Genomic DNA, 15,456 nt, shown 5'->3' with positions numbered 1-15,456 from the left:
TGCGGCCACAGCGGGAGAGCACGGGCTCGGGCAAGCTAGCGGCGGCGCGAGGCCGGCCTGTGCTGGGCGAGCTATGTGGCGGCGTGGGGATGGGCAGCGCCGGTGCTCTGTTGTGCGGTGGTGCTCTGTTGGAAGAGAGGGGGAAGAAGATGGAAGGTTGGCTGACAGCTAGGTCCCACGTCTAACATCAGCACACGGTGTTTACAATGACATCCATTCCAACCCATCCAATTCCTTGTACCAAACAACAAACTGGAATGGCTCCATCCCTCTATCCAAACGCAAGATGGGTTCGACACAACCCAGAAAACTAGGTTGGACCCAACCCAACCCAGTTGGTCTCCAAACCAAACACATGCTAAGGCAGTCCCAACGCGGTTGCTCTAGTCGCTTCTACTTTATACTATAGTACTCCGTAGTATAGAATCGAATGACATGGATGACGTGTCCACAAAATTAATGAAGAAAGACAAAATAATAGCATAAACGGTCGTCCCTTGCTTCAAGGCGTGAAGAAACCATCGATTTTTGCTTCACCACAGCTGACTGATTTGGAGTTGAGAGGGGTATACAGGATTGACAATCAGTTGTTAAAGATTATAGCGTTGGGCCCCTGCAGTTGCTAATGAAGCCGTCGTTATATGTATACAGCGATGGACATTATCTTTAGCGATGGACATTATCTTTAGCGACAGATAGTTCAACGGTCCAACTTTTAGTGACCAACAACATGTTAGAGCTTTAGCAACCGACAGTTCATCACAATAAGAACTTTTAGCAATTAAACAAGATAAAAAATAAAACCTTGTATATCTAAAACTCATGTACATTGGATCAAACATTCAAGACCAATGCAATATTGAAATTATGTGCACATATTTAACAAGTACATATATATATGCAATGTCACTTAACATCGTACCGGTCCTTGTTTGAACATATGGCTGATGATTGTCGCTAATCCTAGCTAATGAACATAAAGTTAATCCTAGCTTAACAAAGCACATGTTGTCCATGGCAGTCATCTTGGGCAAAAGCTCAAAATGGAATGTTTGGTTTTACATCTATTAGCACTATGACTAGCTTGCTGTTGACAAGCTGCTGTCCAGCAGCACCCAGAAGTTCCTGAAAAAAGTGATGGAATGAGTAATCTAACAAAGTTACAGGTTCTAATGTACAACTTACAAGGAGAGTGAGATGAGACAGTTTCACAAATATAAATCACAAATTCAGTTGGCCTCCAGAAATGAAACATCCAGTGCTTATCCCTTAGTTGTTTGTGTGTTTTAGTTCCAGTATTTTAGATTTCACTACTTGAGTTGATTGTTTCTCAGATATTTTAGTGTTTCAATTCAATGACAGTCTTAGAGCAGCCAAGAAAGATGATGACAAGACAAGACAAGCTAATAAGCTATCATCTATCTAATCCAGACATTTCATTTGAACAATAGATTAAAAATTTTGATCTATCATATGGGCTCATGCTTGATAAGATGATATGTTGTTTGTGCTCTAGTTTGCCTGATCTGAGTTAGGTCCAATAGATGTGTTCATTTTTCCGGTAGATGTAAGCACTAACAGCAGCGGTGCAAATTTTTCATACAAACACCATTTTCAGGTGCAAAAGAAATCAGTGGTATTACTGTGCACATAAAAATAGAAGTGGAAGCTACTTATAGGTGTAAAAAATCACAAAGTTCCACATCCACTTGTCCCCCTGCCAAAGCCAAGGCTTTGCAAGGGAGAGATCATAACTCATGAGGAGCGAGATAAGAGAGGATAGCTCCAAGTACTCGTACTATGCATATATGGCCATCCCATGTTTTTTATTGCCTTAACCTTCGAATACAAGTTGTAGTATCTGAACACACGCACTAACTCACACTATAGACACACACGCCCTAACACACTCACACCTCTAATGCGTAAGCTAGATCTACAACTTATATCTAAAGTTAAAAGTACACGGCTGAGAGATATGACAGTGATACTCATCTGTGCAAGGCAACCGAAATTAACATAGAATAAATCCCGCAGGTGAGGCACCTGAGCGAGTATCAGCTCTCCAAGCCGGTGGGCAGCCTGACCGCACGCTCAGCTGACCAACCAAGCACCAGCTGGTTCTTCTGGCCATCCCATGTTGATGAGAGAAGGGTAGACAAAACAGGGACACTACCCGCATGCTTCTGACTTCGTCTGATGATACGTACGCATACGTACTCCGGTGAGTGATGATGTCCAGGTCGCCATTCAATTTTCCCTGAGCAACTGATCTGGCGCTCATCAACTGCAAATGTTCCTGCTATGCATGCGCCATCCAAGCAGAAACGCATCATCCATCATGGTACACTGCAAGCGAGCTAGTGGTACACACACAGGGCTGTAGGACCGTGTATCGAATCCAAAATGCTCGATCGGTGTTGTCCAGCGCATGCACGGGTGTTATGACCACTGCAGTTGGACCCCAGCTCTTTACAAGGTCAACATCAGAGATTTGGGACACAAGAATCCAACCAAGGATAGGAATATATATGGCTTTTGTCAGCATTACCAAATATATCATGCTGGATAAAGGCAAACGGGACCAAGTTTGTTTAATCAGCTAGAAATGGTGAAGGGAAAAGGCCAAGGATGAAGATCAACTTCAAACAGTTGTGGGATATCATTCATAACAGATGTGCTTGTACCAGCAACGGTTTCTCCAAACAAAATAGAAGCAGAATAGCAGATAGGCCTTAATTCAACAGACTACGTACACAACACGGGCCTTGACTAATGAATTACATGATGTTGGGGGAGCATAGAGTACATGAGCAAGGTGCACCTATAAGGCCCATTATAAACATTGTGGTACAATGTAAACATTCAAAACTTCACAGCCCAGATAAACATGTCAACTATATTCATCAACTCTACAAGCTACAGCCGAGTTTGGACAGAAATATACACAACATTTCTTCTGTCACCAATATGAAGATGGCCTCAATGCTCAAATCAAAACCCTAAGTGGGAGCATGTGAAAAGGTAACCTCTGCAAGATCCCGATTTCCCCGAAGTAGAATTCCTTCAGACTATAAACCAAGGTCATCCAGCTTCAAAATGAACAAAATAGATATGCTTTCGCCACATGCATGTCCAAAAGAACAGTATGACGCTCACCTTACAAAGGTTTGAAGATGTACACATTGACAATCGGAACAGAAAAAACAGCGGCAAGCCTCTGTTACTAAAGTAAATCCAGGATAGGTTGTTGTCCTGATGACGAGTTGGAATGAGGCGGCCTTGATGCTCGGGAGAGTGCTGACTGTCCCTGATTTCTACCACGCCCTCTTCCAACTGAAGTGGATGGAGGAGGGGCAAGTCTGGGTGGGCCATGTGCGGCATTGTTGGCCGACATGGACAGTGATCCAAAATCAGATTTTGGTTGCATCATGCTCAGACCTGTACTGGAACTACTTGGATTGGAGAGACCTGTGCTCAATCCTCCAATTGGATTTCCAAAACCTAGAGCTGCATTACCCTGATTCAAATAGCTGCCAGTTGAGTTCATGCCCATTAGATTAGACGTGTTTGACCAGCTCATTTGGTTGCTTTTCATTTGCCCTATAGAATTCCCGCTGCCACCAAACCCTATGTTACCTGAGCCAAATCCAGAAATATTTTGATTTGTGCTTGGTCGATGCTCGGTTGCTGAAATGCTAGTAACGTTGCTAGGTTTTGGGGGCCAATCAGCAAAAGGATCAATATCATCAAGTCCATCGCTAGACAACCTTCCAGAATCATTCTCCTTGCTAATAGACAAGGGTGCATTGAAGTCGGATGACGAGCTTCTTCGAGGAGGCCACTCAATGTCAACAGGGACACATGAGCCAGAAGTTTGAGGTCCTGAACTGGGCACAAGAGATTGTAGTGATGGTTGTGGTTGCGCAGGTGGGATTGTAGCCGCTGTAACCTGAGAAACTAATGATGGCTGCTTTGCTTGGGTGCTCAAATCAAAGGGGAGTGTTGTGGATTGCTTTGTTTGAGTACTGAAGTCAAAAGGGTCTACTGAGGGTTGCTTTGTTTGTGCACTAGAATCAACTGAGAGAGATGGAACACCGGTTTTCTTACTAGGACCCCAGTCTTCATCCCATGCAGGGCTGCTCTTTGCAGCTGGTATTTGTCCTGACATAGGTTCAGAATGGAACCCATTTGCCAATGAAGGTGACGCTTTTACCTCTGTGTTCCCATTATCTGTAACAGTCACACCACGCTTCTCTTCAATCTTGCTGTAGAAATAGGTAGTAGTTTAGTTGACATATTGATGGACATGTGGAGAGCGATGCAAGGATAAATGATACCTTGTAATGTCCTTGACAAAAAGCATATACTTGGCAAATTGTTGTACATTCAGTTGATGTGCTGTTAGCAATGGGAAGATGAGAGGAATCACATATTCCGCAGCAAACTCAACACCGCACTGGATCAATGACAAGAGAGTAAATTGAGTATTACTGAGGTAAATGGCATGGGAAAAAACCGCTCATAATTAAGCAATGGTAAAAAAGAACATGTCAAGAAGACAAGACTAACTTGTTTATAGATTGCATTAGCAACACCAAGTGTGCACATAAGAGTTGGCGCTGTATGGTCAACAGCTGTGCAACGCCTAACAGTCTCCAAGATACCCAGTATACCTTCTTTGTCCAGGGATGGCACAAGATCTCCTAAACAGCGCAATGCATTCACACGCACCTATAATGCAGGAACAATTAAGAACATAAGATAAGTTACAGTACAAAGTACAGAATGATGTATTTCTAACAGTGAGGCAGGAGCTCACAAGTACAGCACTACATAAGAAAAAAACATCAAATATTTGCAAAACGAGTAGATAGAGAAAACGTGTGTGTGTGAGAGAGAGAACAATGCAACAATGGAATTCTAAAATGTCAATCTTGTTCAACAAGAATGAATTATAATTAAGGTCAACTAAAACATCACTATGCATTGGTAAACTACATGTTGCTAATATTACTTGAGAAAAAACAAAATGTAAAGCACTACTACTTCAATAAACACCTATTATGCAGCATTACTAAACTTAGGGCCACCGGCCATCAGTAAGATATATTGGTATAAGAGCAGACCAGAGACACAGGAAAGTAACAAACAGCATGAAAGTTCATAATAACATAAGAAAACAAGCATTCAGTGTTAAAGGGTTCCTATCCTTTGCTTTTCTCGTATGAGCCTGCTAGAACACAAAAGAGGCAGTAGCATTCCATTTTATAAAAGTTTGCGGTATTCCAATGCTTTAATGTGTGTTCATATGATTACAGATAATAAGTACATTGCCAAATATAATAGACTATAGTATATACTGTGCATACCGCAGCAACTGTGGTCTTTAGAGCTAATCCATGCACACGAGGAAACACAGCCTGTTTGACTAGCTGCACAAGAAAAAATTTATTACATGATCACATAACATGCATGCCTTGCACATACACTGTAACCCATTGGTCAAGTGAGTTCAAACAGTCTTAAAAAAAGGGCTATCATTTTTGTACTGGTCAATCAAATGATTAATCTTCATTCTTTAGTATAGCAAAACAGTAACCTTGGTGTCAAGTTGACGAGACAGTGCTACTGTTCGACGCAGAACTTCTTCCTGTAACCGGGGATCATTGTCATCATAAGCCCGGACCAACATTGGAAGAACATGTGATATCAAATGTTCCTGTGTGGCCTGCAGAAGACAAATATCCTGGTCACAAAGCACCATGCAAAAAAAAAAAAACTAATTAAACTACATGTTAATAATAATCATTTGTGGATTAAGGGCACCATTCCATTCAGTCACATAGGCCCCATTTGGGAGAGCTCTGCTCCCTGATTCTTCAGCTCCGCTCCTTGATTTTTCGATGGAGTGATTCCATTGGATTCCTTGGAGGGAGCAGGGTGTGGAGCTGATGAGAATTGATTCTTTGCTGATCCCCACTAGAATATAACAGGGAGCAGGGTGAAGCAGTTTTTTTTAGCTCCCAACTCGTAGTGTAAATGGAGAAGTGATTCTTTGCCGATGCCCACCTGAATCAGTTGGCATTTTGAGCGTTTGGCTGGTTGGGAGTGATTCTCTTCGAAGAAGCTGGAGCTGGAGCTCTCCCAAACGGCCCCATAGATAACACAAAGGAATAATGTAGTCTATCGATATTTCACAAGTAACCCTAATTACCTTGTTAATGATGAGATCTGCATGCTTCACAAGCAGAAGTAGAGTTTCACCTGATGCTGAAGTAAACACTGGAACAAGCGCAGGCAGTGTTGCGAGTTCAAAATCCCCTTTATCCTGTAAAAGAGCCAAAAGTAACCGCCTTTTCAGAATAGTCACATAAAAAAGGTCAGTACATAAAATATCCTGAAATGCATTTGCTTAAAAAAAAACCCTAGTATTCAATTCTACTTGTGGATCTTGCACATAGAATGACATAAACCACATGTAGTTAGGACTTAGAACTTTACTACAGTGATGCATATTTGACATGGAAAGCACTAGCGTTAAAAACAGATACAAGGATAAAAAAAAGGGGCAGACCCAGTGCCGGAGGCTCCCACATGAGTGGGGTCTGGGGAAGGGAAAAACCGAGGCAAGCCTTCCCCCCGCAAATCTGCGGAGAGGCTGCTTCGAACCCATGACCTGGTGACTCAGTGAGACAGCTCTCACCACTGCACCAGGCCTGCCCTTCAAAAACAGATACAAGGATGGGATTCCATAATACTCTTTGAATGGACAGAAACTCTATTCATGCATTAAAATGGTACAAATGAGAAACAGCAGAAATAACCTGAGATTCTGCTATCGTTAGAACCATAGGCAAAATCATTGGCTGCATAACCATGTTGCGTAACTCAGCACAAAGAGGAGGAAGAACCTGGTTGCAAAGTGTGAGTCAGCTTTGAAATAACCAATGGATCAAATAAATACAAGGCTGTTCTTTTTCCTAGACAAAACAATTTGAAAGGAACAAACAGGAAAAAAACAGAATCACAATGTCAGAATGGGTCAACCAGAGAATTGATTCATATTTGTGACAAATTTAAGATCTAGAAATTGAGGTTTAGATATTCTTTTATTTATTTCCAACTCTCCATACAGGGAGTACCACATGCTGATGGCGATAGCAACCAAACATTATGGGATCTGGGTAGCTGTATCAGTTTAATTTGACATATGCAGGTTTCAGTAGCTTCAATGAAGTGATACATAACAAAATGATGCTCACAGAGAGTAGACACATGGGGGTAGCATTGATCGGAAGAAGACAGAATGGATTTCAGTACTGAACATACTTTATATCGAAGAACTCGGGAATCGAAATCCTTCCACATATCTGATAATGCCTTCAAAAACTCTGTCTTCTGCATATTATCTCTCTCCTGAAAGGAATGGTATATTAAAAATTAGAACCATTTTTAGGTACCAAATTGTGTCGTTTCATTCTCTAGTCAAGAAGGCAAGATTCTTGCTGCTGTGTTGACAGCTATAACTCAACAATCTAGTCAAAGGTGATTTTCAGACAGCAAAGAAGCACACCAGATTGCAACCTTTGGACTTATCCAGGAAAATAAACTAAAGGGGAATAACAAATACATACAAGCAAATGATCAAGGAAACGAAGAGCGCGCAACCTCGTATCATCCCGGAAGAAAGGAGAACCTGCAGAAAAGGTAGCATTTTAAAAATCATTTCGTGAAACTTATCAGTGGTGGTCATGATTTACCCCACCAGTGGGCGACACAAAATCTCCGTTGATTTTCCCTTAAATGAGGGAAAGAAAGGTGTTAACACACCTGTAAAGGCCATAGCACTAGGACGCGATACTGCATCCATCGATAGCATCCTTTGCAAATCCGATACCAAATCAGAAGGAATATTAGAAAAGGCTTCACTTGTTAAATATGTCAAGGCATTCATGTACTGCAAGAATAGGGGGAAACATCAGAATAGGTGCTGTAGAATGTGGATACAACCCGAACAAGATGGTCTACTTGCAAAACTGAAGTGGAGAAAGTGTAAAATATACAGTTCAGACCATTGATGCTAAAAGAACAAATCTATATTGGGTAAATGCCATCGATCAGATTTTAAAACATACCATTTTAACATTGTTATGGCAGTCCAGAAGTGGTCTACGAGCAACCAGATGGTAAGCTAGACATCCAAAGCTAAACATGTCGCAAGCAGAGCCAACTTTAGAATCTCCACTTCGGACCAATTCTGGTGCAGTATAGTTCAACGATGGTTGAAGAGGTAAAGCTGTATCCTCGACATCATAGTCCTAGAAAGAAACCAAGCAGATAAATTGGCAACAGTTCAGAGCATTGGAATGCAAAAACAAGCAGGGTTCACGAAACAGATCATAAAGTCACCAATCACAGAAGATGTCACTAAAGCACTGAGCCATGGGTATAATGAAGCACTAAATATGCTTAGTTGTCCATTAATAACTTAACCATGGAGCGGTCTAATAATGACTAGCATAGGTTTGTGGTGCACATTGTATATGCAGTTAAAAATCCCAGCAGTAGCAATGTGCTACACGCAATCGCCACATGACAGTAGTGGTATATTTTTAAAGTTGATACGAAAAGATCAGTTCATGTCTAGAAGAAACTCTATGCCAGAAAAAATATTTATCATGCAGAACTACCTGACAGTTTAGAAATAAATTTGAACCATATAAATTCGGTGGAATATTTTCTGCTACAGCAAGCTTCAAAGGGACAATACAGATTAGTCAATGTTCTCAAAATATGGTAAAAGAATCTGCAAATTAAAGCCACCAAAATGACAAACTAAATGTAGATTACTTACTAACCGAATAATGGAATAGCTGTGATGAAGTCAAACCACCTGTGGCTTGATCAACCGAAAGAGCAAAACCAAACCCACCAAGCTTCCAAGATCCATTAGAAGTTATAAAGACCGTCTGAAAAAGAAGTAAGATCAGTACAGTACACTAGTGTAGAACTCAAATGTTGGCGTAATGGATAACAAGCAAGTAACATCGAACTCATTAGGTATTATGCAGATTCATTTGCAGATATATTAGATACCATGTGGTGCTAAACCATCAGTTCAGAGAGCAACATACATTACAAGGCTCCATATATAGTGAACAAACGAAATTGCAATTCAAGGAAAAAAATTATCTCCAACAAAGCATTGAGTTTTTCAGCAACTAAGTGCAAGTACAAAAAAAAAGCATCATATACTACATAGCAAGCCTAAATCACAGAGTGACCTTAGGATCACCAAGGGGGACGGCGGCAAGGCAGAATAACTACGTTAAAATCACAAGAGAACACAAAAACTTTAGGATTGTAATAGGAAAAGGACAGAGCAAATCAATTATATCAATAACAGAAAAAGAACAAGCAGAAAATTATAAGGCAGAAGAATGGTCATGCATAGTAACCTCAGGCGATATAGCTCGATGGGCAAGATGAGCATTGTTATGAAGAAAATCCAACGTCTCCGCAACTTGTAGCAGTCCATGTTTAATCTCAAGTAGCCCCATTTCCTGAAACGCAAAAAAGAAATTAGCAAATTGCTGGATTGAAAGATGTGATCATAATTTGGCTATACAAACAATTGTCATGACTAAGGCACCACTTGATACACAGAAATACAAGGAACATATAATCTACAGGCCCCATTAACCACTTATATGACCTGAGAAGTTCCAACTCCACAGGATACCAGATAGTAAAATAGAAGTTTTACAGTCGAAAATCGCAAGAATCTCAGTCAAACCTCATGTTTGGATACAATTCTGATTATCTCAAGTCCTACCAAACGCCAGTAGGTAACAAGTGAGATTAGATAATCTCAGAAGATTTTTACAAATCAGTGGTGTATAACTTAGGAAGCAAAAGAACCATGTAAACTCCCAGGAAAAATTACAAGTTTTGATACATCGGTCCAACAAGGATGCCATTTTTTAAGGAAGGTTAGTTGCAAAATTTTAGAAGTACAAAAACTATACTCATTTTGCAGGTTTTATGGATGTGACACTGCCAAATGCTGCATTAGAAACATAAACGATATCTTCTTAGATCATGCCTCTGTAATTCTATGACATTTGCTAATCAATAATGGCATGAACAGCTAAAACTAGAAACAATCGCCAGTTTTCCACTCCCATACCAACACTAATCACCTTAAACTTGTTAGCCAGTTTTGAATGCAGTAGCAACAAGTAACAAGAAAACATGAAAAAACTTTTATCCTTCAGTCTTGTAGCCTTCCTAGCAGTAAATTAAATTGCCTAAGGTCGATGCTAGGTAGTATATACACTGACAGGCAGAGTTAAAACAAAAACACGAGATGTCAAAGTCGTACCATGCCCTTGAGCTCCTTGGGCACCTTGCCGACGTTGTCAAGGCACCCAAGCGCGTTAGCTACGGAGGCGAAGACAGGTTCGGTGGCCATGGCCATGGCGGCCTTGGTCTCGTCTAGCGCCTGCACGACGTGGAGCACGCCCGGGTGGCGCAGGCGGACGAGCCGCGCCGCGTCGGCGCGGACGAGGTCGAGGAAGGCGTCCTCGGCCGCCTTCGACAGCCCCGCCCGCGCCCGCGCCTCGGCGAGGGCGCGCTTGTCGAGCACCCAGACGGAGACGACGGGGTAGGGCGCCGAGGGGGCGCCGTCCCGCGGCCGCGCCGTGTAGATCCGCCACGCGAGCCCCGGCCCGCCGGACCCGGCCTGGTCCAGCAGCTCGTAGTCCTGCAGCGGGCGCGGGCCCGTCACCTCCTGCACCGTCGTGGACACCGTCTTCTCGATCACCGCCGACGCCTTCGCCAGCGCCTGCGTCAGGGTCTTCATGTTGAGCGCCATCGGCCCCCACCGCCGCCGCTGCCGCTGCCTCCGGCGAGATCTGGGAGGCCCCGGCCGCGGTGGTGGATTTCGTCGAGGAGGGGGGTCGCCTGATCGGTCGGTGGCAACGCGTGTTTGGTTTAATTACTTTACGGGTGTGTTTTTATTTTTTTTATTTTTGTTTTTAATCGGTTTTTCCAGGGGAGAAGCAGCTCGTGTGAGACCGCGAGCGAGGGGAGGAATGGAGGATGATGCTTCGTCGCGAAGGGGACGAGAAGGGGGTTGTTGGTTCGATCTGGGCCGTTGGTTCTACGTGGTTTTGGCCGGGATGGACGGCTGGGATTCGGCATTTTGGTGGGCGTGGCGTCGTGGTCCTGTCGGGAGACAACGGCGTGGCTGGGATGCGGTTACTAAGGGTGCGTTGGTTTGAGGGTTTGAAGGGGTGGAATGGGTTGGACTCAGTTGAAGAGGTGTTAGGTTGAAAAGGTAGTGGGTTGGGTTTATCCCAGTAAAGAAATATTCTCCTTAGATGCGGGTTGGATGCATCCGTTCAAAACGAGCGGACGCATCCAACCCACATGCACGGCAGCGTCCTCCGTTTCCTGCGCGAGAGGAGGAGCTGGCGCGAGGGGCGCGGGCCTCGGCCTCCGGCACCGCATGAGGCTGCTTCGGCCATGGCGAGCCGCGCATGGGGAGAGGCAGGGGCTGGTGGAGGCCGGCGGGGAGGAGGGTAGCGGCCGGCATCAGGGAGAAGGGAGGGGCGGGCGGCAGCACAAATAGAGAGGGAGACAGCAACAAGAAGCTGCGGGGAGGACGATGGCCGGGAGCAGTAAGGAGGGTGGCGCCCATGCCGGCCCTGCCCTGGTCCCCGGCCGTAGCGCTCCTCCGGATCTGGGCGAGCAGCGGCACGGGAGGACCTCCTCCGGCGCGGCGACCCCAGGCCACGACGGAGCAACGGCGTGGCCAGGGCGGTGCTCGGGGAGGTGGCAGCCATGGCGGGCGAGCTTGGGCTTGGGCAAGCAGCGGCCATGGCAGGTGACCGCGAGGTCGGGAAGGTGGCGGCCATGGCAGGCGAGCTCGAGCTCAGGGAGGTTGCGGCCACAGCGGGAGAGCACGGGCTCGGGCAAGCTAGCGGCGGCGCGAGGCCGGCCTGTGCTGGGCGAGCTATGTGGCGGCGTGGGGATGGGCAGCGCCGGTGCTCTGTTGTGCGGTGGTGCTCTGTTGGAAGAGAGGGGGAAGAAGATGGAAGGTTGGCTGACAGCTAGGTCCCACGTCTAACATCAGCACACGGTGTTTACAATGACATCCATTCCAACCCATCCAATTCCTTGTACCAAACAACAAACTGGAATGGCTCCATCCCTCTATCCAAACGCAAGATGGGTTCGACACAACCCAGAAAACTAGGTTGGACCCAACCCAACCCAGTTGGTCTCCAAACCAAACACATGCTAAGGCAGTCCCAACGCGGTTGCTCTAGTCGCTTCTACTTTATACTATAGTACTCCGTAGTATAGAATCGAATGACATGGATGACGTGTCCACAAAATTAATGAAGAAAGACAAAATAATAGCATAAACGGTCGTCCCTTGCTTCAAGGCGTGAAGAAACCATCGATTTTTGCTTCACCACAGCTGACTGATTTGGAGTTGAGAGGGGTATACAGGATTGACAATCAGTTGTTAAAGATTATAGCGTTGGGCCCCTGCAGTTGCTAATGAAGCCGTCGTTATATGTATACAGCGATGGACATTATCTTTAGCGATGGACATTATCTTTAGCGACAGATAGTTCAACGGTCCAACTTTTAGTGACCAACAACATGTTAGAGCTTTTAGCAACCGACAGTTCATCACAATAAGAACTTTTAGCAATTAAACAAGATAAAAAATAAAACCTTGTATATCTAAAACTCATGTACATTGGATCAAACATTCAAGACCAATGCAATATTGAAATTATGTGCACATATTTAACAAGTACATATATATATGCAATGTCACTTAACATCGTACCGGTCCTTGTTTGAACATATGGCTGATGATTGTCGCTAATCCTAGCTAATGAACATAAAGTTAATCCTAGCTTAACAAAGCACATGTTGTCCATGGCAGTCATCTTGGGCAAAAGCTCAAAATGGAATGTTTGGTTTTACATCTATTAGCACTATGACTAGCTTGCTGTTGACAAGCTGCTGTCCAGCAGCACCCAGAAGTTCCTGAAAAAAGTGATGGAATGAGTAATCTAACAAAGTTACAGGTTCTAATGTACAACTTACAAGGAGAGTGAGATGAGACAGTTTCACAAATATAAATCACAAATTCAGTTGGCCTCCAGAAATGAAACATCCAGTGCTTATCCCTTAGTTGTTTGTGTGTTTTAGTTCCAGTATTTTAGATTTCACTACTTGAGTTGATTGTTTCTCAGATATTTTAGTGTTTCAATTCAATGACAGTCTTAGAGCAGCCAAGAAAGATGATGACAAGACAAGACAAGCTAATAAGCTATCATCTATCTAATCCAGACATTTCATTTGAACAATAGATTAAAAATTTTGATCTATCATATGGGCTCATGCTTGATAAGATGATATGTTGTTTGTGCTCTAGTTTGCCTGATCTGAGTTAGGTCCAATAGATGTGTTCATTTTTCCGGTAGATGTAAGCACTAACAGCAGCGGTGCAAATTTTTCATACAAACACCATTTTCAGGTGCAAAAGAAATCAGTGGTATTACTGTGCACATAAAAATAGAAGTGGAAGCTACTTATAGGTGTAAAAAATCACAAAGTAGCCAGACAGACCCTAAGGTGTTTGTGTGTTTAAGTTTCAATATTTCAGACTTCACTAGTTGATTGTACAAATTTGCACAACTTGTAGATCAACAAATTTGATTTGCACAACAAAGGATTGAGGCGGCAAAGGAGTAGCACTTGCCTGAAATTGGCTGTCTCGGATCTATGATTGAATCACCGGCTGCAGCCTTTGAGAGAAAAGTAATCAACTAATTGAATATGACCAAAACAATCTGGTAGGTACCATTGTCATCAAGTAATCAACTAACTCCCACATAAAACCAACCTTGATAGAAAAGTCTGATACTCGTACAAGCAAGTCTGTAAAAGTAAATCGGTGTGTCATAGACTAATACTGTTGAAAGAAAATAGAACCACATAATTTTTAGTTCAACTAACTTTGATGGGTGGAGGCAATATATTGGACAGGAAGTGTGATAGTATAAATTGCAAACTAATACAGGTAAAGCAGTTTTTTCACACAGTACATTTTTGCTTGAATTTTTTAATCTATGACAATAATTAGTATATTTTTGTACCTGAGGACCTAAAGCAGATCTAAAACTGAAAGGCTATCTAAAAGGCTAGTACGTGAGATTATTAGATATTTTTGTACCAGGGGTAACCTCTACAATGATGACCACTTCCACATATACCAGCTCCTTGGATCCATGCTTCACCTAGTAAACAAAACATAGTTTACTTCAAGAAGCAGCAATCTTATTCTTTATAATCTATTCAAAGTTGCCTAATACCAAAAGTGAAGGACCTTTCCAGATGCAACCACAGAGGAAGAACTAGCAACGAGAAAAGAGTAATGGGGTGATGCGGATGAGATCAGGGGAGTGGGGAGCTGGAGCACCATGGCGCCGCCGAGTAGCAGCTTGCAATTGAATCGTATCAAGAATGGGAAGGGGAGGGGAAGGAGATGGGGATGGAGGGGGATGTGAAGGAGATGTGCCTAGATCTGCCTCTGGCATTGGAGGAGCAGTGGAGCATACGCAGGACGTGCCTAGATGAGTAATCAGAGGTTTTAAGGCTGAGATTAGTAAAGTCTGCATCAATCGAGATCAGAAGCTATTTGAACTTCACTTTGTCTTCAGCCAAGCATTCATAGATTCACTCCTCAACCTGTCACCTGTGAAGAGCATTTATCAGGTATGAAAAATAAATATGTTACATGCATAATACAACTCTGGAAACATTGTTATAACTATGGCTAAAGATTTTGACTTACAAAAAGAGAATTGAACAATCAAGGAGTAGAACTTAATCCTACTGACATAAAGGAAATTCAAGGATTAGAACTTAATCCAAAAGGTTCCTCATTTAATAGTAAATTTCCTAGCTTAAGATCCCTACGGACATTGAGCAATGCACAATTAACCAACGGAAAAGGATGTGGGTAACCTGACTTCTTCCATAGTATTTAGCCAACCTAGAAATCTATATATATATTCGTAGCTCCTAGAAATCTAGATATCTATATTTCTAGCTCGATACAGTTGATTGGCAAAAAAGATAATAGAACAACAGAGATTTATAAGGTTAGATAAAATAAAACCAGTAAAGTGCATTGTGGCAATATGCACGTAATAAAACATCTCTATTTCACATAAGTCTGAGCCTAATTTCTGCCAAGATCTCCTACTGACTGGACTGCTTTAGGCCTGGAGCCTAACTCAGATCCTATAATAAGAATTACCTAGATGGGGAATGACTACCTGCTGCTTTGCTGGTGCTGCAGTCCTGTGCGCTACTTGCTTACTGTGGTGTCATCTCTGGGTGTTGCAGCCTGCCTGG

General features: G+C 43.2%; 1 protein-coding gene across 3 annotated transcripts; it reads right to left on the bottom strand.

The window, feature by feature from the left end:
* Nucleotides 1-2,632: 2,632 nt before the first annotated feature.
* LOC136450101 (SCY1-like protein 2 A) lies at nt 2,633-11,033 on the bottom strand. Of its 3 annotated transcripts, XR_010758266.1 has the most exons (15): nt 10,388-11,033; nt 9,462-9,566; nt 8,862-8,972; nt 8,139-8,321; nt 7,834-7,960; nt 7,638-7,699; nt 7,333-7,419; nt 6,828-6,914; nt 6,218-6,331; nt 5,603-5,731; nt 5,373-5,435; nt 4,573-4,734; nt 4,341-4,459; nt 3,160-4,268; nt 2,633-3,071 (listed from the first exon to the last, which is right to left on the bottom strand). XR_010758266.1 is itself a non-coding variant. In XM_066450387.1 (14 exons), exons 1-14 carry the CDS (start codon nt 10,877-10,879, stop codon nt 3,227-3,229), a joined length of 2,883 nt encoding a protein of 960 aa, XP_066306484.1. In that variant the 5' UTR covers nt 10,880-11,033; the 3' UTR covers nt 2,633-3,226. The 3 variants fall into 3 exon arrangements, 2 of the variants coding, with proteins under 2 accessions (XP_066306484.1, XP_066306485.1); XM_066450387.1 differs by having other exon boundaries at nt 2,633-4,268; XM_066450388.1 differs by lacking the exon at nt 2,633-3,071 and having other exon boundaries at nt 4,097-4,264.
* Between the last annotated feature and the right edge of the window lie 4,423 nt (nt 11,034-15,456).

Source organism: Miscanthus floridulus, chromosome 5 (genome assembly GCF_019320115.1).
Source record: "Miscanthus floridulus cultivar M001 chromosome 5, ASM1932011v1, whole genome shotgun sequence".
NCBI lineage: Eukaryota > Viridiplantae > Streptophyta > Magnoliopsida > Poales > Poaceae > Miscanthus > Miscanthus floridulus.
The sequence above is the reverse complement of the archived record's forward strand: the minus strand, read 5'-3'. Positions and strand labels throughout refer to the sequence as shown.